The sequence below is a fragment of the Lycorma delicatula genome, chromosome 2, assembly GCF_047948215.1.
Source record: "Lycorma delicatula isolate Av1 chromosome 2, ASM4794821v1, whole genome shotgun sequence".
Lineage (NCBI taxonomy): Eukaryota > Metazoa > Arthropoda > Insecta > Hemiptera > Fulgoridae > Lycorma > Lycorma delicatula.
In genome coordinates, this window is record NC_134456.1 from 186127933 (window position 1) to 186149768 (window position 21836).

The window sequence follows — 21836 nt, forward strand, 5'->3', positions numbered from 1 at the left end:
AATCTAAATTGTTCTTTAACATCATTAACTGCTAGTTCCATGTAAAGATTAAAAAGTAACGGAGATAGGGAACATCCTTGTCGGACTCCCTTTCTTATTAGGGCTTCTTTCTTATGTTCTTCAATTGTTATTGTTGCTGTTTGGTTCCTGTACATGTTAGCAATTGTTCTTCTATCTCTGTATTTGAACCCTAATTTTTTTAAAATGCTGAACATTTTATTCCAGTCTACGTTATCGAAAGCCTTTTCTAGGTCTATAAACGCCAAGTATGTTGGTTTGTTTTTCTTTAATCTTCCTTCTACTATTAATCTCAGGCCTAAAATTGCTTCCCTTGTCCCTATACTTTTCCTGAAACCAAATTGGTCTTCTCCTAACACTTCTTCCACTCTCCTCTCAATTCTTCTGTATAAAATTCTAGTTAAGATTTTTGATGCATGACTAGTTAAACTAATTGTTCTGTATTCTTCACATTTATCTGCCCCTGCTTTCTTTGGTATCATAACTATAACACTTTTTTTGAAGTCTGATGGGAATTCCCCATTTTCATAAATATTACACACCAGTTTGTATAATCTATCAATCGCTTCCTCACCTGCACTGCGCAGTAATTCTACAGGTATTCCGTCTATTCCAGGAGCCTTTCTGCCATTTAAATCTTTTAATGCTCTCTTAAATTCAGATCTCAATATTGTTTCTCCCATTTCATCCTCCTCAACTTCCTCTTCTTCCTCTATAACACCATTTTCTAATTCATTTCCTCCATATAACTCTTCAATATATTCCACCCATCTATCGACTTTACCTTTCGTATTATATATTGGTGTACCATCTTTGTTTAACACATTATTAGATTTTAATTTATGTACCCCAAAATTTTCCTTAACTTTCCTGTATGCTCCGTCTATTTTACCAATGTTCATTTCTCTTTCCACTTCTGAACACTTTTCTTTAATCCACTCTTCTTTCACCAGTTTGCACTTCCTGTTTATAGCATTTCTTAATTTCCGATAGTTCCTTTTACTTTCTTCATCACTATCATTCTTATATTTTCTACGTTCATCCATCAGCTGCAATATATCGTCTGAAACCCAAGGTTTTCTACCGGTTCTCTTTATTCCGCCTAAGTTTGCTTCTGCTGATTTAAGAATTTCCTTTTTAACATTCTCCCATTCTTCTTCTACATTTTCTACCTTATCTTTTTTACTCAGACCTCTTGCGATGTCCTCCTCAAAAATCTTCTTTACCTCCTCTTCCTCAAGCTTCTCTAAATTCCACCGATTCATCTGATACCTTTTCTTCAGGTTTTTAAACCCCAATCTACATTTCATTATCACCAAATTATGGTCGCTATCAATGTCTGCTCCAGGGTAAGTTTTGCAGTCAACGAGTTGATTTCTAAATCTTTGCTTAACCATGATATAATCTATCTGATACCTTCCAGTATTGCCTGGCTTTTTCCAAGTGTATATTCTTCGATTTTGTGTATATTCTATGATTTTTAAATTGGGTGTTGGCAATTACTAAATTATACTTCGTGCAAAATTCTATAAGTCGGTCCCCTCTTTCATTCCTTTTGCCCAGCCCGTATTCACCCACTATATTTCCTTCCTTGCCTTTTCCAATGCTTGCATTCCAATCTCCAACTATTATTAAATTTTCATCTCCTTTTACGTGTTTTATTGCTTCATCAATCTCTTCGTATACACACTCTACCTCATCATCATCATGGGCGCTTGTAGGCATATAGACGTTAACAATCGTTGTCGGTTTAGGTTTTGATTTTATCCTTATTACAATGATTCTATCGCTATGCGTTTTGAAATACTCCACTCTCCTCCCTATCTTCTTGTTCATCACGAAACCTACTCCTGCCTGCCCATTATTTGATGCTGAGTTAATATCTCTAAAATCACCTGACCAAAAGTCGCCTTCCTCTTCCCACCGAACCTCACTAATTCCTACTATATCCACATTTGTCCCTTTTTAAATTTTCTACCCATTTCCCATTTTAAATTTTCTAGCCTACCAACCTTTTTCAAGCTTCTAACATTCCACGCTCCGACTCGTAGAATGTTATTTTTTAATTTTCTGGTGACCCCTTCCTTAGTAGTCCCCACCCGGAGATCCGAACGGGGGACTATTTTACCTCCGGAATATTTTACCAAGGAAGGCGCCTCCATTATTGCTATGTGAAAATGCAGAGCCACATTTTCTTGGAAAAAAAGCAGCTGTAGTTTTCCATTGCTTTCAGCTGCGCAGTACTCAGAGGACTGAGTGATGTTGATACGGCCGTTTAAGTCGTCCTGACTCACGCCCCTAACAACTACTGAAAGAGCTGCTGCCCTCTTTCAGGAATCATTCCTTAGTCTGGCTCTCAACAGATACCTCTCCGATATGGTTGCACCTTCGGTCCAGCTACTCTGTATCCCTGAGCACTCAAGCCCCCTCACCAACGGCAAGGTCTCATGATTCATTGAGGAGGTATGTCACTATTTTGTATGTTATTTATTCATTATTATTATCATTATTATAATTTAATTTATCTTATTTGTTATGTTCTTAGAGTAATAAATCATATTTATATGAACATTTTTTGTTGTTAGTTTCTCAATATCCTGGTTGAACCGTAAACATGCAACAACATACATATATATATATATATATATATATAAAACAGATTCCACACTTGAACCACCAAAATACAGAAGTGAATAAAATAGAATGATACTCACCTTTTTTTTCATACAATCTCTACAATAATGCTTTTGCAGCAACCTGCATCTCCAGTTGCAGATTTTTTATAAAATATTTAGTGTTAAATTAGATATTAAAACTCAAAATTAAAATTAATGGAAGATAAAAATTATTAAAATTAAACATTACATATAAAAATAAGACGTCAAGTATTATAAAATAAAATATTATATATTACATGTGTTTGGCTAGCCCATACTATAGTAATGAACAATTAATTACATGTTTATGTAATATTGTTATCTGAAAAAATACTGCACCTATTGCAGCTCTTATAAGTTGGTCATCCTGAAACTCTGTGATATGAAAAAGTATGCAACTATTGCATATCACAGAGGTGTAATGGGTCTTGAGATCAACTTTAGAAAAAAAAATACACATATATAATACACACACAAACACACATACACTAGTAGATAATTGTTAGTTATAAGATTTTAATAAAACAAAAACATCTACTTTTTTGGTTGGTTTTGTTGTGCAAAAAAAACTTGCATGTTATCACCCAGACACAATATGTTTGATGCAATAAATGAACATATATCAAATAAAATAATAAAATTCCTAACTGCTATACAGCAATTGTCATGAATAGCTGAAACACGCTACAGTAATTTAAATATTTGAGTATAAAAAGACAGCCCTAAGAAACCATAAAACATAAGATAAAAACATTTCATTATTGCCTAGAATAGTTTCCATGTTAGCCCCTAGCTTAAACGCACAATGCAATGCCACGTAACAGGTACAATCCACAAGAACGTGGTGCACTGTCAGTCAGCAGTCGCAGCGAACACAGACTGGTGGATCTGTGAGTCATCACACATCCATGAGTGAGCTTAGTGTGCCGCAAATGGCAAATAATATAAATACCTCCTCTCAATGATTGTTTCTGTAGGAGCTCCACAGTGAGATAGTGTTCTTAAATGAGTGAAGTTTATTAACCATGGTGGCAACCCATTCACTTGGTAGTTCATGATGAGTGGCAAACAGGAAGATCAGGAAACAAACAAGACTGTTAGAAGCAACACAACTGGTAAAAGGAGGCTGAAAACAAGCCTCTTTTGCCGCACTGTCTGTACACTCACGCCTGGAAACACCTACAGTCAATTCTTTTTTAAATCTAAAAAAATACATTTAAGTTTCTGAAACATTGTTTAATGTTGTTTGTATCATTTACCTAAAAATGTGTATGTGGACACCACATGACTTCCTAATACACCTATAAAATACATAACATAATTGCATAAATTTTTTTTAACGAAACATAATTTTTTTAATGAAAAGTATATAAAATTTTATTTCATTAATAAACTACTAATATTTTTTTATTTATTTATTTATTGAATTATTATTATTAATCATACATTTTTTTACAATGGTAAGGTAATAATTATTAATAAATCAGTACATAGAAATTAAAAAAAAAGCTAAAAAGAAAAAGTCTGATTCGAACCGATGTGCCTTCCCCTAAGATCCAAATATTTCATTAAGTAAAGTTTAATTTGGCTATAACTTTGGAACATATGAAAATAATTATCACTTATGAAATATTATTGAAAAGCTCTCAATGAGGCTTTATTACTGCAGTTAAGAAAAAGCCCAAAATCCATTTTTTTTTTGATTTTGCGCTTTTTTGGACATTTTTGGACAAGCTGATTGTAATCTAAAGGGGAGATGCACAACTAGATGTTACAATCCTAAATCTAAAATTCCAATGTTCTACAGCTAATCGTTTTTGAGTTATGAGAGATACATACATATGTACGTACGTACAGATGTCACGCTGAAAATAGTAAAAATGGATATTTCTGTTGAATCTGAAACTGAAATTTTTTGCGATCACAATACTTCCTTTAAGGAAGTAAAAAATAAATAAATGCCATGGGATGCCACTTTCAAACTGGTATTTGAACTGTCTTTTTTAAGAAATTACAATGAAAATATCTAAAATGAAGAAAAAATGAGCTTAATGATTCACAAAACATGTAATTATTATTAAATTTATCTAGGTTGCATAAAAACTAAATGAAGTACTAATTAAAATAAAAATTTGCTGTTTATTACACTGATGATTCAAATTTCTATCTACTTTATTAAATCTGTAAATTAAATTTTTGTGAGAAATGTTAGCTGAAGTCAAATGAAATCAAAAACAAAATTAAATTTTGGTTTATAAATATAATGCATTTTGTGGATTCATAATTTCTTAAATTTTTTATTCTGAAAATTTTTATTTATCTATTTATTCATAAACCACAGGTTGATTTCTAATAACATTAAGTGATAAAATAATCAATAATAAAAATAAAGAATAACTGAAGATGATGCTATCATGCCACACTAACTTACATTAAATGAATACTTACAACAGTGAAAATGATTTACAGCCTAGTAAAGTAGTAATAGGATTTACCACTAAATCCTTTCAAATAAAAGCAAGGACCTCTTAGTAAAAGGATTAACTTCCTTCAACTCAAGTTAAAATTAATTAAAATTTGTATCTAAAAAGTAATTAACAAAATGTAAATAAATTTTAATTAACCACTAAATGGATTAAATAAAGAAATATTCAAAAGTAAGTGAAGTGTATTGTATTAGCCATATTAATAATTGCATTTATTAAATATACTATTAATAATCACATACTAATTATTATATAAGATTTTGCCTAATTATTTTTTGATTCTTAAAATTCATCCTTTTGCATATTACTCACATATAACAAGAACTGAGAACTTTTCTGTTAATGATCTATTCACTTCTTTAAAATTGTATGTTTAATATGATTTGGGAAAAAAAATTTCTATGCTTTTACTTTATTAATAAGACATTTTATAGTGTTTTCTTTAAATAAGCTAGTTGAGTCACTCAAATATTAGAATAAAATTTTCATCAGACAGGAAAAAAAGCAGGCATGGTGTGACTTTGTTGCTCGACAGGGTAATTAATCTAATCTTCTTTAGAATTGTATATAAGGTACTCAGAAAAATACATAAGAGACAATACTTTTACATCACTGAACTTTCAATATGAAAACACTTGTTAAACATTTACTATGTGTTGAACAAATGCAAGCGTGCATGATCCTTAGAATAGGAAGCTTAAAGTTCTCTACAAAGGAGGTGAGCATGATCTCTCCTCACCTTCTTCTACTTGTCCACAGAGAGATGGTCTGAAGTAGATTCAAATTTTTGAAATTTTGATTAAAAAGCACATCATAAGTACAATTAATATAGCTTTACATTGGAGACATATGTTTTAGGCCAAGAAGTTGAATAGAACTAGCTGCCACTAGTGACATGCTCATCGAAGTTAGGATAAACAAAACTGCAATATTATGAAAATTTATGACATGTTTGATAATGCACAATGGTCTGCAATAATACAGTAACTTTTAAAATTCAGTTCACAGTGGAAATTAGAATATGAAAATTATTTCATGATGGAGAAATAATCTTAAAAATAGTGATTTCAAAAAGCTAAAGCTCCTTTTATTAAAAGATATCTACAAGAAAGCACATTGGCCTTTTTTCTGGATTGTTCTCTGATATATTTTTGCAGTTATGCCTTCCTGCAAATTATAAGCACACTGTATTCAACGACGATGTATTCTTCACATTGAAAGTGATTCTAGGAGAGAAGTTTAATTTCTTGCAAATAAAGGCTGACATGTTTTAATCAGAACATTAAATATATTCAACAGCAAATATATTTGATACAACCTGAATTGATAAAAAGACTAGTTTTTCTGTTATACAAGATTTTTTAGCAATTTGTTAGCATAGGTGATATAGACCACAAAAAAATACACTATTCTTGAAGATGGATTTGGAAGGTGATGCTTTATATAGATTATAGAGATAAATGAGGATGATGCCAGCTTTACTATATTAGTTGAAAGAAAGATTTGTGGAGAACATTATGTCTGAATAAAACCAAAGAAGAATGCATTAATTAAGAGGTAATGTTCAATATTAGGGAATAATTCAAAACATGGTATGATTTCCTAATCAAGAGCTGAATTCAATATTATTTAAGATATAAAATTTACATGGATTTTTTCTTAAGAATTCTAGTTTCTTTAATTCTATATTTCCAGCGAACAGCCCTGTTTACAATACAAAATAAAAAATTTTCATAGGATGAAAATTAGTATTATTATAGCTAAAGGGAACTACTATTATCCTTTAAATAGAACATCGATGTAAGTAGTAGGCAACTTGGATTGTTTCTCCCAGCTTTGGGAGAAACATAAAATCAGATACTGATGTGCACTTACTTTTTTTTAAATTAGTATACACAACATTACACAATTCTAAGCCTTGATGAAAAAGTATCAAAACAACAACTGGAGGAGATTCTGAGAAATAGATAAAATACAAAGTATCATAAAATATTATCGATTCAAATTCAAGTTCAGGAAATTACACTCTTGTACAATAATGTGCAAGAAAAACTGGTGTTTTATTTGGCTTCTTTAAAGTGCTAACAACTGATTCTTGAAATAATCTTAATCATAATTTTTTTTTCAAATAGGTGATAAATTGAACAGTGTTAGAAGAACAATAATGTTTTTTTCTTTTGAAATAATCTAAATCATAAATTTTTTCAAATAGGTGATAAATTGAACAGTGTTAGAAGAACAATAATGTTTTTTCAAGAGAATTTTTATAGAAAAATCTTGTAAAACAAGATTTACAATTTTTATGAGTCACATAACGGAAACACAAATATAATCAGAAATACATTTAAAAAGAAGTACAAAAGTAATAAAAAATTAATAATTATTAATTTGGAGAAAAAAAATCTTTAAAAATATTAATGAAAAATAAATAATTACCACAATAATTCTAAAATATATTAAATATGTCAATCCAGAAATAATAATAAAAATAAAGACAATAAAAATCTAAAAACAAAGAAAAAATGAGAGGAGGCATTTTTACTAGAAATAAACATATTTTAAATAATTTCAATACGTTTCAGAAAAAGTTAGTGCAAAAAATGTTAAAATATATCACATTCTATAAATATTAAAAACTAATTAAATAAGTAGAAATGCGTTACTTAATATTTCTCAAAAACGTAATGTAAGCTTAAAAAAATACAAATTTCTTTACAAAAAACTGCATATAGATAAAGTAGTCATTGATTTGTTTATGCTGTAATAAATAGCCCCAGTACAATCTAGAATTATAAACATACCCGATCCACCCATTTAAACCAAAATTAGTCATATGGGTCTGCAAGATCTGACACAAAAGCTAGTACAGCCAACACGCAATCTAATCTAGCACAATGTGTAAATAATTTTTATAAAATCTCTTTTAAAGATATTCCCATGTTCAGTGAAATCTTCTTTGTAGAATATATTTCTACCAGCAGTTAAAAATAAACAAAAAAAAAAAACAGTTTTTTTCTTCTTAAAACAAAATTATTTTATTATTAAGGAATTAGTGATATTAAAAAAACAATTACATACCGTTTCCAAACAACGCCCACAAAATGAAATACTTTGTAATCCTTCATCACATTGGTCAAAACATTCTTTACATTCAAATTCTGCCAGCCTACCACAAACTGTACACTGTCTGGGAGCTATAAAACCAAATTTGCAAAGAATTAAAAAAGTAAAAAATGTATTAACTTAATTTATGATTAGCTACAAATAATAATAAACAGATCACTAAACACAGCATGACATACTACAACTCACCAACTGAAAGATGTCGTTTGATTTTTTTGAATTTACTGGTTTTTAATTATAACACAATTTGTGTCTGATTACATTTGAGTTCTTGCTACAGAATATTTTACAAAAATATTATTGTGTTATAACATGTAAATTGTAGTAATTAAAACTGAAGAATCTACAGTTTGAATGATCCACTTATGATTACTTCAAATGGTGTACTTGTAGTTCAGTAATAATGGTAATAAGTAAATAATTGCATTTAAACAACTGATTAAACTGGATAAGAAAATAGAATTCATTTAAACTTTATTTTAAGATCAATTTATTTATAAAAATAACAGTAAATGGAAAAGTGGATGGTTGAGATAAATATGAAATAAATTATATTTACCATTTAATGTTAAATTTTTAATGTAGTATGAGATTCAAAATCTCAACAATCTCTTGCCAACATTAATCAAACACTATAACACTAATCTTGCTACAATAGATAATTAATAGACTCAAAAAATCATAGGTACAAAGAAACCAACAATGACAATATTATTAAAGAAAAAATCAACAATATGCAGCACATGACACATGTAATAAAATCAATAATTAGACTAATTAAAAATAAAAAAATATATGGTAAATTTCAAATTTTAAACAGACAGCACTGTTTCAATATGTTTCAGGTATATTAACTCATCTGAAAGTTGAATAAGTTTTTGTTTTTTTTATAATATTGTCTGTAGCTTAAGAGAAATGTTCTGGTGTTACACTCTTGTAAACAATAACAGTATTACATTTTTGTTATTCAATGTTTCAACTTTAGATGGAGACAAAGATATGATAGCACAGTTTTAAAAATGTTCTGTATGAATTTACAAAATTGTTTACAAGTGATAGTTTTTAGAAATGGGCAGCAAATTCAGTGAGAAGATTTATTTAGAACAATGAAAATGTTTCAAGTTAACAGTAACATGTTGTAATGATAAAGCATAATACGTGTGGGCAGGTTTTGGAAAACTGAAAACCCCTGAGGAATTTTAAATTAACAGTTATTCTGTAGCTTGAATACACTTGCTAGCTTTTCTCTGACAATCTCTTACTGAAGAGTAGTATTCATGTGCAAGCCTTGTTGCAACATGAGAAACCAACAACTGTATCTTTGTAATTGACTTAGCTATTAACTTAAACTGACTTAAAGAAAAACTCATTACTAATTCTGAAATTATAAAAGATTGTATGATAGCTGTATTAAATGAAATTATATACAAATGAAGAAAAAACTATATCGAGCTGTTTTTTTTCTATTTGGCAAACCCCAATATCAGACACATTTACAACTTTTAATTAAATACTTGGTTCAGAGACATTTGATATACACTATACATGCATGGAACAGGCAAAAATGAATTGTGTTAATGGATGTATACACACAACAAAGACACTACTCAGTTGAGCTAATTTTCAGTGGTACAGTGTTTTCTCTATGGCAGGGGATTTCATGAAGAATTGTTGGTACTACTTTCTCTGGAAGAAAATATTATTAGAGAAGCACTCTTCAAAGAAATTTAAAGGTTTTTGCTGCTAAGCAATGATTCACAGGATATTTGCCTCCTTGTATCAGGTGATGCAAAAGATTCCTTAATAATAAAGATTTACAAGTAAAGTTGGTTATTATGCAATGTATTATATCAACTCAAGGTGTTGAAAACCAACTTCAAGAAAAAACAAGTAATAATTGATCTGTCTGGAAAGCTAAGTGCAATTCAAGAAAAATTTGCAATATTTTCTTTGAACTTGAACCGAGGAAATTAGTCCATTCTTTGGACTTGAATGAAATTCTTGCAGCTTCATCAATAGGTGTCATCCTTTTATGATTACTTTCATGAGTAATACGAATAAAAATCTGAACACTGATTTAATTATTTCAAAACTAATAAAAAATCAATAATTTTCTTAGAAAATCTGTTCAGATTCAAGAAACATAATTTATCTTTACAACTTCTGTATGTTTACAACTTTTGATGAAGGACCTTTTCAGTTAGAATTAAAGAAACTACAGTAAGAGTAATCCAGTTGCCTGTACTAGTACCGACTTTACTTTTGGTTTGAGTATTAATTATAAAAAATTTTAGAAGAAATCTTCAGCCTTTTATAAATTCTTTAAAATCTTAGGGCATTAATATTACTCTAAATAATTCATTATTTTATATATTTTATAATCTCTGAAGTAATTTTAAAACTGAAAAATTATGTTTATCCTTATTTGTGTGAAAATTATCTGTATTATATTTACTATTTAATCAGTGAAAAAACACTGTAACAAGTAAAAAATAAAATAGAAAAATACATATTTTGAATGAAGTATAAATCTTCCATATTTGCATTCTCTTATCTGAGAGGGGGACCATAATAACAAAGATGTCAATCTAAGTGAACAAAAGTCAGACTGTGTCATATCTACATAGGTCTAACTAAATTTTAGTTAAGCTACTGCTCAATGAATGTTTTAAATTTTAGCATCATGGCACAATCTTTTTTTGATAAATGCTCCAGTTAAAAATTACTTCTCATTTGGATCTCCAGGGGAAGCATTGTGCAAAATTGTAAGAATCAGCTGCTAGAATGGGGTCAACAAGAGCTGGAAGATAGAAAGAATAAACAAATACATACAAAGGGCACTAGGAAAGTTATGCAATATGATGGAATATATCATTACAGGCAGATACAAGTTAACACGTTCAGACAGGTCCCAACCTGCACTGTAGCCGCTCTAGTCATTCTCAGTGTAATTTGTTTTTTAACTATGTTAATGAAAAGGGGTTGTGATGTCGTGGCCAAAAACTGTACATACTGGGTAATTTTGTACATGGGTTAAGTGTTGATTAATGTTTTAGAAGAAATGACTTGTGTTTGAAGGGGATTGTACTCATTGTATAACAACATTTAGGTGATATAGCGTTTGAAATAAGAAATTTTGATCTTAAGGATGATCTAAGGTAAGGTCAACCATCTTCATCTGTGGCTGAGGGAAACACTACTGCAGTAAAAAAAATGCTCGAGATAGACAGGTGTGTGACCAACCACCAAATAGGTGTGTCTTTAGGCATTAATGCACTAGCAGTTTGTGCAATTCTGTGAGATCATCTTCAAGTTAGAAAGGTTTGTACCCTTTGGATGCAGCATAACTTGATAAACAACCAGATGGCATGTCGTATTTCATGGTGCCATGTAATGCTGAAAAAGTCTGAAAATGGTAAATCTCCCTATGTGAATAGTATTGTGACAGGTGATGAAACTTGGCTGTACTATTATGATGTCTTGACCAAGGCTCATAGTGTGGTGTTCAAAGATGAGAAAACCCCTCATGGCTGTTCAAAAACAGCCATGAGGGGAGAAACAGCTATCAGTGAAGAAGAGAATGGTGGCCATATTTTTTAGTGTGAGAGATGTTTTAGAGTTGTGTTGCAAACTCAGAAGACAGTTACATGGAAGTGGTATACCAAGGAATGCCTACCTAAAGTTGTTGAAGCTCTCGAGAAGCTGTGCCAAACTTGAGGATGGACACATGGTTTCTTCAACATGATAATGCTTCAGTGCACTGCTCTGAATTTGCTCTGAGAATTTAGCCTGCACTGGAATTGAACAGTTCGAGCACTCTACCTACAGTCCTGATCTCGCTCCAGTTGACTTCACACTGTTCCCCCAAGTGAAAAACAGATTGAAAGGGAGGATTTTACAAGTGATCATGATCTCCTAAGACCGATGAGTGTACCCAGATGTCTAATCAAACATGGCAGGATTTCTTTGAAGACTGGTTTCAAAGTTTGGAGAAGTGTATAGTCACATTGTAAAACTTTCCTAGAGCTCTTGTACATAGAATGTAAAACACTTCCAAAAGTAGATAACTTAAAAATTTTTAAATATAAATGAAAATAAATAGAAGTGAGGTAAGATGGGAAGGAACAAGTAGATTAACAATGGCAATGTTATAATCTAATACTAAAATTAAAAAAAGGGGTTTAGGAAGTATTCTAAACAAAAAAAAAAGAAGCATATTATACAATTTTCCTACTGAATGAAAAATCACATTTTGAATAAACAAATAATTTTGATTACATGTAGAATAATTGTTCTCACGATAGAAATTAACCTAGAGAATTTGCTTTTAATACACGCCAACTAGCAACATTTAAATACATGAACAAGTAGAGAAAATAATGGAAGAGAAGGTAAAAATTGTTGTACAATAATAATGGGGGTAGGAATGCTGCACTAGGTGAAGGGCGTAAATCAAGCATTGAATGACATGGTTATTTTAATGTATTCAAGATTACAGTAAAATATGAAAGGATATGGTATGAAAATGAAATATAAATGCAATAAGGATAGAAAGAAATAAGCCAGTGAATGTCAATATAAAAGAAGGAAGAATGACAATAACAGAAGTGAAAATGAAATAAAAACAAGACTAGCAACAACTACAGAATGTAACATAGCTGATAGGAATAGTTGTAGGGCAATAACTATCAGAAATCAACAGTCATTATGTAGTAAAGTGGAATTACAGTTGGAGAAATGTCTTAGCAAGTTTTCTGTTTGGATGAGTACTTTTTGTTTGAATGTGAAACAAGGACAACTTAGAAAAAGGGAAAAAGAAAGGTTCAAGGCATTTAAAATATGGACATGGAAAAGATTAAATAAACAGTGTATGAAGTGAATTAGTAATGAAGAGAAAAACCAATGAATGGCTGGGATGTATTATAAGAGAAGCATGATTAAAATCTACAAGGATAGGCATAAGGAACAGAAGAGAGGGCCAGCAATGTGTAAAGATTGCTGGAAGATAGGGAACTCAAAAGTTTAGCCAGAAAGAGAAAAATGGAGATCAATAAGGTGTATACATAAGTGAATACATAGTAAGTATGACTATGATAATAACTGAAGAAGTCTGCTTCTAAATGTTTGGTAAGTGAATATAAAAATAAATCAATTCATATTCAAACTGCGGTCGAAATTGTGACATCATATGTATGTATAAGCAAATTTTTAACAAGTTTTTATTCATATGCAGAAAACAAACATCTTTCACAGAATTATTATTCAATACATTGATAGAAATTTAATTCATCAAATTTATAATAATTTTTTAATTCTTTAAAAAAAATCTCTGAAATATAGCAACAGTTGTAACATCCATCTAATGCACATTTTACATATAATATACACCCCTACAAAGAAATCAAAAGGTAATTATTTACTATAAAAATATAAATTAGATAAAATTCACTTAATGATAAAAATAAACTCTTACTAAGGAATAGATCTTTCTTAGTCACTCACATTTATTGAGACTACCACCTTAATACCGCAAAACAGCATATATCTTTTATAAAAAAAAGGTAATATATTAGCCTAAAAAATAAGTATATTATAATTTTTTTAAATATTTTCTTTAGTACATTTATAAACTATCACTCCATTTGTGACAGATAATATTTATCAGATATTAACATTAATGTACAAATATTTATAATACATGTAGCTCATGAAGAGTGTGTGACATTTTGCAAAGCTACCAAATTGCTTTATGATAGTAATGGAATGAGTGAACAACTTGATGGGGGACAATATATTTCATCATTTCTGACAGCTTACATTTAATAAAACTTAATGTATGTTAAATATAATTCATAAAACTATTTGGGAATAAATCATTTTTATAAAATTAACCATCAAATAAATAAGTTATTGAAGTTATTTCTTTTGAAAATGTCAAAAATGATAATCATTTCTAAATAATTTAATGTATTGTTACCACATATATGCCTAATTTAATATTGGCAGACAAACACTGTAGCAACTCAATGTGAGCTGACGCACAGTGTATGGATGCGCTGATACAAGCATCACTACCGTGGTGCAGATGACTGCGCAGTCCTCCCACCATAGTGGCGCTGCGGCCCCACCACTCTCAGGCTCCAATAAAAGAGTGTGCATGAGAGTGAATTTTCATTTCATTTTTGACCACCACCTGGAGAAGATCAAGAAGAAGGTGATGGAAGAAGACAGAGGAAGTTCCCCAGCCGGCTCAACATGGGACCTCCCGGTGAATGCCAACATTCCTGCCGGAGCACTAGGCCTGGCTGGCCCGCCAAGGAAGCCGCTGGATACGGACACTACCTTCCCACTCCAGCTCCAGCTCGCTGAGCTTCAATCGCCCTGGCCGACGGACTTGGCAAAAGCTGGTCCAGCGTGGGATCGCTTGGGGAGAACCGCCTCGGCCACACTGGCAAAAAACAACAGATGCCAACCTAACACTGCGGAGCTCTGGAGACCACCACTCCCACACTGTAGTGAGGACCCAACTGCCGCTGAGGGAAAGCCCGGTTGGACTTCAATGGACAAGCCGCAACTCCCTGACTTTACCAGAGACCAGCTTCCAGACCCAACAGCTCAGAGCTAACGCAAAACATGACCCTTTTCAGGAACACCACAAGATTATGAATTTACATGCCGTTGAAGACATTCGGCGACAGTAATTAAGGCATGGAAGATAAAGAACAGTAACGAAGGGTTGGGGGGGTGTCTTGAAAAGTTTTAAATCAAAGGTCAACAAACTGTAGAACTACCAAGTTTTAAATGAAACTGATTGAAAGCAATCTTAAGGGAGGCTGATGCAGATTTCTATGATGAATCTTCTAAAATATTTAGAAGAAATAAGAATGCACCAAGATAGCAAATCATGAACAGAAAAATTATACATTTTTGCAGTTTTTATGTTGTTTATTTGAATTAAAATCAGTTTAAAACTTTGTTAGACTTTTATTTTGTACAATGTTTGTGCCAGTACCATATGCCATTATTACACTTAGGCTGGACAATAATCATATATTTTAGTCAACGGTTGTTTGTATATGTTAGGCAAGACACTTTACATAACATATAAAATCCATATGGAACTCACAGAGGTTGAAGAATGAAACTGGCACTGATGAATCCACATTCTATGAAGGAATTTGAATAAAGAATTGAATGCAGTTGTCTCAAACATTCAAATCAGTACTCTACTATAGTATATTATCGTTTTGAAAAATCATTGTTTAAAAAAGTACTGGTATTTAATTTAATATTTATAATGTATGTAGCCTGTGGTGTATTATGTTACTACGTTTGGAAATTTCAGCATTCACAATACAATGTCTAAACGACGTTTCTTTTTCATTAGTTTGTTTAACACATCTTTTGCAGTTGGGGTGTAGTTTCTATGTATGTTGAGAAGTGCCAATCAATTCAAACGTGTATTTCCAGTAGAATTACGCAAATATATTTTTAGATGGCATAATGTTAAGACACATCGTTCATTTGTAAATGTGGACACTGGGAGTGCAGTTAGTATTTCTAACAAAGTATATTTGGCATTATGTTGGGATTGCACATAGTTAACCCATCTATGGCTGTTTTCAGTTGGTCTCCCTTCTCAAGAGAGCAATTTTTCTGCATCATAATTCTAATTCATCATTCAGGTCTTCCTGGCAACTGCTTCTTATGTCACTGGCATAGAATTCTGTGAGTGAAGTGAAAGCAGAAACATGAGATGGCAGGTGCAGTAGGTCTGGGTTCATAGGTAAAAGAAGGCACTGAAAGCCTTTTAGTATTTCCATGTGTTTCAAGAAACACGATTCTAGTTGGGACATGAAGGTACCCAGAAATGAAATAAAAGTAGGGCATGGAAGTAAAGTTCTGGCATCATTGATTATAAGTCCAAGTTTACAGGTTTTTTGCTTGTGCTGCCAAATGAGGGATTTGAATGGAAGACCCCAACCTATTTAAGACTTAGAAGCACAAATGAAAATTTTACAAAATTCTTCATCAACATTTTTGCATATACATTTCATTTCATTGTTAATATCTTCAGCAAGGTTTACTACTTCCACAAGATCAATAGCTGAATTCTACAGGAATTCACACAATGGAAAACTTAAAGAAAACAGTCTCTCAATACAAAACACAGATACCACAAATTGAAAGTCAGTTAAAGCACATAAACGTGCATTTCCATTCTGATATGCTTTGAAGAGTTGGAATAATAGGGTTATGCAATTCCGCCACCACGGCCACGGAATTATACCTTTCTAATGAACATGTTGTACAAAGTTAAATGAGTTTTTCACGGCGTGAAGTTATTTCCATTTCACTTATCGCCAATTTTAAAACATGTTGCCTTTTAGAGTATTAAGAAATTCGTACAGAGTCGATATTGGATCCATACAGTTTCTAATGGCAGTTATTTCACAAGCACTGGATGCAGCTAAGTTGAGGCTGTGTGCTGAGCATTGACATAAAGCTGATGAAATTATTTCCTTTACATATGCCTGGATTCCGTTTGCTTTTCCTGACTGGACATAGCTTAGTCATACCCTTGACCACGAATCTTATTTTCACTTAAAAAACACAACTTGTCCCTTATCAGTGTTGCGATTCCTTTTCCAGTCACATCATATAATGGTACAAATTATAGAAAGTTTTCCTTCACAGTTCTAAGACTTTTTCTATTGTTCTAAGACTGATATATCTGACGTCTCATTGGCAAGAATAGAGAAGCAACTGGAGGCATTAAGTTCTTTCACAAGATTTTGAACAATCAGGTTGTTGCACACTTAAATTATTTCATTCTGTATTCTAGGACTGGTGTAATGCACATTTCCAACACTACACAACAACATATTTTTTAATACAGTATCAAAAATTACACATTTTAGGAAAAAATGTTTTATTAAAGTTTTTCCATTTTAAGGGGGGTATACGTTCACAATTTATGTTGTTCTTGTTAAGGTCAAATAAAGGTCATTTCAGGTCAACTTAATTTTTTAAAATAGGAACCTACATTTTTTACTGCAGAATCAAATTCTTTGCAAAAAATATTAAAATTTCATTTCAGACTTTTTTTTCTAAAATTGATAGTTTTATAGTTATTCATTTTCAAAAATGCTGTAGGCATACATAATATGAATTGGTATTTGTAGTACCATTAAGTGTGGCCCAGCTGATGAGTTACATCCAGCTGATGTTAAATAAAAGAAAATTAAATTTAAAATAAAAAACAATTGATGCTAACAATAATGAAGAAAAAAAGAAGTTGAGCATGCAATCACAGAGAACTTTTTAAAACAGCCTAAAAGTGAAGTACAAGTTGCAAATTACATTTGTCTAACTGAACATATTATCGGTGTTTTCAATTAATTTTTTTATTACTTTGTTACTCGCCAACTATTAAATTAGTTTTTATTTATTGGAATTATGGAACGATTTACAGTTACAGAAAAAACTGAGGTAATTTTGCTTTATGAGAAATGTCACTTAAATGTTGATCAGACAGTAGCTTTGTATAATCTACAATTCCCCGATAGAAATATTTCAAGTTGTGCTTCTGTGTACAGAATTGTAAAACAGTTTAGTGATGCTGGAAGTGTGGGGACCAAAAATAGGAACCGTCAAAATATTGTGACAGCAGAAAACAATGAAATAGCGGTGCCTGTGGTGGTCATTGTAGATCCTCATGTTAGTTGAAGAATTTTGCATGACTCCGAGATATCAAAAACCAGTATTCTGTGAATATTAAAATGCCTGAAACACCATATTTCACTGCATCAGGAATTGCATGGGAACAACTTTGAATAAAGAGTAGCATTTTGTCGATGAGTGCTGGAAAAAGTACAGGTAGATCAAAATTTTTTCTTAATGTTCTACTTTCTGACAAATCAGGTTTTCCAAATCATAGAGCAGTAAACGGACATAATATGCATTATTGGGCAGTGCAAAATCCACAGTAGCTAAGGGAAGCAGAACACCAACGTCTGTGGACTCCCAATGTTTGGTACGGAATTATACGCTGTACATTAATCGGACCCATATTTTTGAAGGAAATTTGAATGGAGAGAAATATGCAGATTTTCTAATAGAAAATCAGTTGTTTTTATTGTTGGAAGAACGATACCCTTGGAGAAGCGAAGAATGATGTTGTTTCATCATGATGGCCGTCTTGCACATTATTCAATTATCACCAGAGTAATTTTGGTCTGCGAATACAATGATTGTTGGATTGGTTGAGCTGGTCCAGTTCATTGGCCAGCTCGTACACCTGATATTACTCCAGTAGACTTTTTTTTATGGGGTTACCTTAAAGAAAATTTTTCCCTAGAAGTGCCAACTACCCCTGAAAACATGAAAGACTGTATAACAAATATCTGTATAGATATCAAGAGAGAAACTCCATTAAATGTTCATGGATCGTTCTTAAAACATATAAAAAAATGCATAGAAGTAGAAGGACATCACTTCAAACATTTATTGCTAGAATTTATGTAGAGTAAGTTTTTGTAATTATTGAGATATAGATGTGTCTCAAATTAAATGGACCACCTACTATATTACATCATAAATTATTTCACTGTTCCCCAAACAATAAATATAAATTCAATAACTAAAACTGACTTACAATTTTCTATAACATCAGTGACATCTAATAACTGTGATGGTAGAATTCTTGGATACATTTTAAATGATTTACCAAACCTAGGCATTTGAATAATTAAACATGAAGGTACCTGCCAAAGAAAGCAAATATTTATTAAAAATTTATATGTAACAGAAGAGAGCCACAATAGCTATATTTTTAATTTATTAAGATCATCAAAAAATAATGTAATTTTTTATTATAAATATTATAATATATAACCTACAGATAATCTATAATTATTGGTGAATAAATGTCATTTCTCTTTTTTAAACACTTTACCTCTCCTTTTCTATGCTGATGACAGATGAACTTATTCATAATATAAATAGTTTTTTTGCCAAATAATTCTGAAATACCAATAATATAGAATATATAATATAGAATACACAGGTATAGCAGTGAATATATTAATTGAAATCTCCAACAAAATCGCCGATCGTCTGTCTATCAGCTGCACGTATATGATGATGTTCTGTGGCCGACTCGTATCTGAGGTCGTGCTCAAGCGCGATCTGAACATCGATTGGGTTTCCAGGGACGAGATAATTATGACCGGGAAAATTAATACAACCAGACTGACACCGGCGGTCCGAGCGACTGTCTTGTGTGCTACTTCCCCCCTCATAACGGATGCCATCCCCACTGCCCGAATGCTAATGAACTGTTGTTAGCTCCTCCTATGCTCCATCTCTTTACATAATACATGCAAATCCCTCAAATGTAGAACTAAAACAAAATTTCTGTTTTATCTACACTAATATTATAAAGAGGAAAGATTTATTTGTATTGAATAGGCTCTGAAACTACTGGACCGATTTGAAAAATTCTTTTTTAATTAGAAGCCGACATTATCCCTGATGAACATAGGCTACCTTTTACCGCGTTATTTAAGCAACATATTTTAATTTTTCTACCTTTGTAATTCAGTAACTAGCAACTGTCCGTCGTCGTCGTGTCTCTCTTGACGCTCGCGTTCCCACCACCACCTGCCTCTGTTCCTCCCGCCCACAGCCTCCCGCTGTGGGCGGGAGGGAGAGGGGCTAGGCTGCTGCCTAGCTAGCTCGGCTAGCTAGGCAGCAGCATGTGACCTATGCGTCACTGCGGTGCGGGAGGGGAGTCAATGTCATAAAATAAAGTGCCGCGCAGCTCATTCGCACGGTCGGCTTCCTACACAGCGGTTGTGTGCAATATTGAATATTTTTCCTTGAAAATATTTTGAATTTTTTATAATTTTTTAATCACCACTTCATATACAGGCTAATTCCTGTTCAACATGTAAGCAAATAATTTAGTATTAGTTGATGTAGTATTTAGTCTTTTTTATCATTTCAAAATGCCCAATAGATTAAGATCTCAACTTTCTAGAAGTAGTTTACAGGCTAGGGCAATAAAAATACGTCGTGATAGACAATCTCCATCAGAAACTGAAAATCGTCTTGTAAGTCAGAGAGAATACGCGTTGCAATCGCGTGCAAGAAAGTCAAGTATTGAGCGTTCACAACGGCTTGCTGAACAAAATTTGCCAACGTCTCAAGTCCACGCGCGAGAGTCGAGTATCGAGCGTTCGCAGCGGCTTGAAGAACAAAATATTAGAAATGTACAATCTCATGCTAGGGAATCGATCTCTCAGCGTTCCGAACGCCTTTGGAATCAGAGAGAAAGACAACAGACGTCAACGGCTAGAGTTTGCAATCGAGTTTTAGCTCACAGTAACAGATCGGCTTTCAGATACGATCCACAGATTGATTATGCTCAACAGTCTTCAGTCCAAATCGGAGCCATGAATAAGATCTGCTCTAAATGTTCTGCCAAAAAATGGGTCGATGAACCTAATGGTTTGTGCTGTGCTTTTGGAAAAGTCAGTCTCCCCAATATTCAGGAGCCTCCACAGCCAATAAAAATCTTTTGACAAATAATCATCCACTATCTAGACATTTTTTAAATGTTAATTTTTGCGAATCAATTTTCACAATGAAGTACTATTTGTAACGATTGAATAAATCCCACGCGGACGAAGTCGCAAGCCACGGCTAGTAGTTAATATACCACATAACAATAATATGTACAATTTTATGTCACAGAACTTTGAATTTGTTAGTATATTTTCAGTACAAGTATTCCCATGCCAATTTTTTTGTTTTGTTTTCTATTTCAGTTGTTAAGTATATTTGTGTTATTTTTTTTTACTGAAAAAATACACACCTACATTTGATATTATTTAAAATAATATGTTTCAGTCTACTATGCATGTCCTATTCTTTATTTTCCTTCTGTGCAGCAGGTGATTTTTTCCATCTATCCACCTCATTTGTTTTTTATGTAATAGTGAGCAATTCTACAGATTAAATTCATTTTGGACGTGAATGATTTGGTACCACACCATGTGAATATAGAACTCACAAATAGTTCTAACAATGACTGACAGATAGCATTAGAAAAGGTGAAAGCTTACAATATATCCTTATAAATTTTAAATATAAATCTATTATTTCTATATAAATTATTTCTATTTCCTGAAAATAATAATATAGTTTAGGTTAGAAAGTTTACTGCAGTATAAGAAGTTAAGGCAAGATCTTCATTAGTCCAGTTTATCAAACAGTGAGTGGATGCTGTAAATATTATCTATTCAAATGTTTGAAAGTGCAATAGACTCATAATAATATTAATACACAAAACTAACATCTTCAGATCTAATAAAAATCTGGAAAGAGCTAAAGAAAAAAGCTAATTAATACAAAAGAATGATCCTGCTTTTTAAAATAAATGCAATTATGTACTTGTTACAAACACAGCAAACCCTCAATCTCATTTTCACATACATATATAAATAAAATGTTAAGAGGGCAACAAAAGAGTCATAACTTTCCCTAA

General features: G+C 31.9%; 1 protein-coding gene across 1 annotated transcript in view; it reads right to left on the reverse strand.

Moving 5' to 3' along the window:
- CYLD (ubiquitin carboxyl-terminal hydrolase CYLD) overlaps positions 1–21836 on the reverse strand; it is a 94113-nt gene that overhangs the window by 14202 nt on the left and 58075 nt on the right. The window contains exons 11-12 of the mRNA XM_075356859.1: positions 18942–19050; positions 8240–8355 (exon numbers count right to left, since the gene is read on the reverse strand). Of these exons, the coding sequence (XP_075212974.1) occupies positions 8240–8355; positions 18942–19050 (225 nt within the window). The remainder of the gene's footprint in view (positions 1–8239; positions 8356–18941; positions 19051–21836) is intronic.